At 34.3% G+C, this 1389-nt stretch overlaps 1 protein-coding gene across 1 annotated transcript in view; it reads right to left on the bottom strand.

Moving 5' to 3' along the window:
• LOC108754484 (methylthioribose-1-phosphate isomerase) overlaps positions 1–944 on the bottom strand; it is a 3070-nt gene extending 2126 nt beyond the window's left edge. Inside the window, exon 1 of the mRNA XM_018496796.1 lies at positions 340–944. Coding sequence (XP_018352298.1) covers positions 340–477 — 138 coding nt within the window. The 5' untranslated portion in view covers positions 478–944. The remainder of the gene's footprint in view (positions 1–339) is intronic.
• Between the last annotated feature and the right edge of the window lie 445 nt (positions 945–1389).

Below are 1389 nucleotides of genomic sequence, written 5' to 3'. Positions count from 1 at the left end.
ATACATTGTGTCTTAAATATTAGCCCAGGAATTAAATAAAAACAATAAATGTTTCATATAAATAATAAATGTTTAATTACCTCTCTGACTCAAACAAACCGCAACTAAATAATTTATTTCATTTTTTTTTTCTTTTTGTATTGACAATATTATTGCTTTACAAAGCGAAAGTTCAGTGTCAGCTAAAAATATAGAAAGATCATGTTTCATGTACATGGTGGATATCACGATTTTGCAAATTCTGTGTGTCAGCTTTATAGAACTTTATAGAATAAGTCTTTTTTTAGTTCAACAAAGCACTGCGTTCAAATTTATTTTCTAACAATAATACTTTTATACCTGCATCTTGTTAATGACATTCCAGCCATCCTTGACACCTTTGACCTGGATATAGCTGGTCGTTTCCGGCAGCAGCGTTTGGTCCAGGATCTCCAGCTTGCCGTCTGCCTTGCTCCATTTCATTGCTTGCAGCGTCATCGTGAGCTGATGATAGCGATCTATCGCAACCGGTCACGGGGCCAATTCACAATGACTCTCTGGATTTATTGAATGAACGTGTGACAATTGAGAGCCGAGCCAGCTCACAATTACATTACGCCCAGCGAGCTCTTGCCTTCTTCTTTAGGTTAAGGTTGAAAACATTCGGAAACATCCAACGAGCAGGCGCCATCTGACGAACGAGATTACGTCACGTGTGCTCCATTCCATCCCACCCATCTCCATCGCCATCTTCACCCCTTCACAGCCGAAAGCGTATAACGTTATCACCAAACGCGTTACATAATTCTGATAGCAGCAACAAGCGGTTGTCATCAGTTCATCTGTTTTGAAACTCCGGCACAGCTCAAGACAGCTGTGAAGTAATCGAACGCGTGATCTACTGAGATCAGAATTGCCTCTCGTTTCTGTCCGCGAACTGTCCAGCGCTGATAGAAACGCAAATAAATCCTGATATACGGGAAAATAGGTATTTGTGTCCATAGAATTGTTTACTATCAAAATTATACGGTGACAGATCTCTATTAATTAATTACGTACAGTAAAAGAAGCAGCTTAATAATTAGTATAACTTCAATATAATTGATTCTTATTATTGTTCATTTCTCACTAAATCTAAATGAACCAATAAATAAACCAATCATATTAAAAGAATTTTATAATAGTTGCAAAACTATTTTTTTGCTGAATGCAACCATTGCCTCCAATTATTTAATTAAATTTAGTTTTTGTTATGCAAATTATTTATATTATAAATAAAGTTATTAATGATGACAAAATTCTTTTTTTTTCTTTTTAAGATAAGTTGCCAAGAAAATGTAAAGTATAATATATATCCGGATTATATAATAAAAATTTATTTTAATAATTGTTTTGATAATTACAATTATA

The sequence above is a fragment of the Trachymyrmex septentrionalis genome, unplaced genomic scaffold, assembly GCF_001594115.1.
Source record: "Trachymyrmex septentrionalis isolate Tsep2-gDNA-1 unplaced genomic scaffold, Tsep1.0 scaffold8, whole genome shotgun sequence".
NCBI lineage: Eukaryota > Metazoa > Arthropoda > Insecta > Hymenoptera > Formicidae > Trachymyrmex > Trachymyrmex septentrionalis.
Note: the sequence above shows the minus strand (reverse complement) of the source record. Positions and strands in the feature narration are given on the sequence as shown.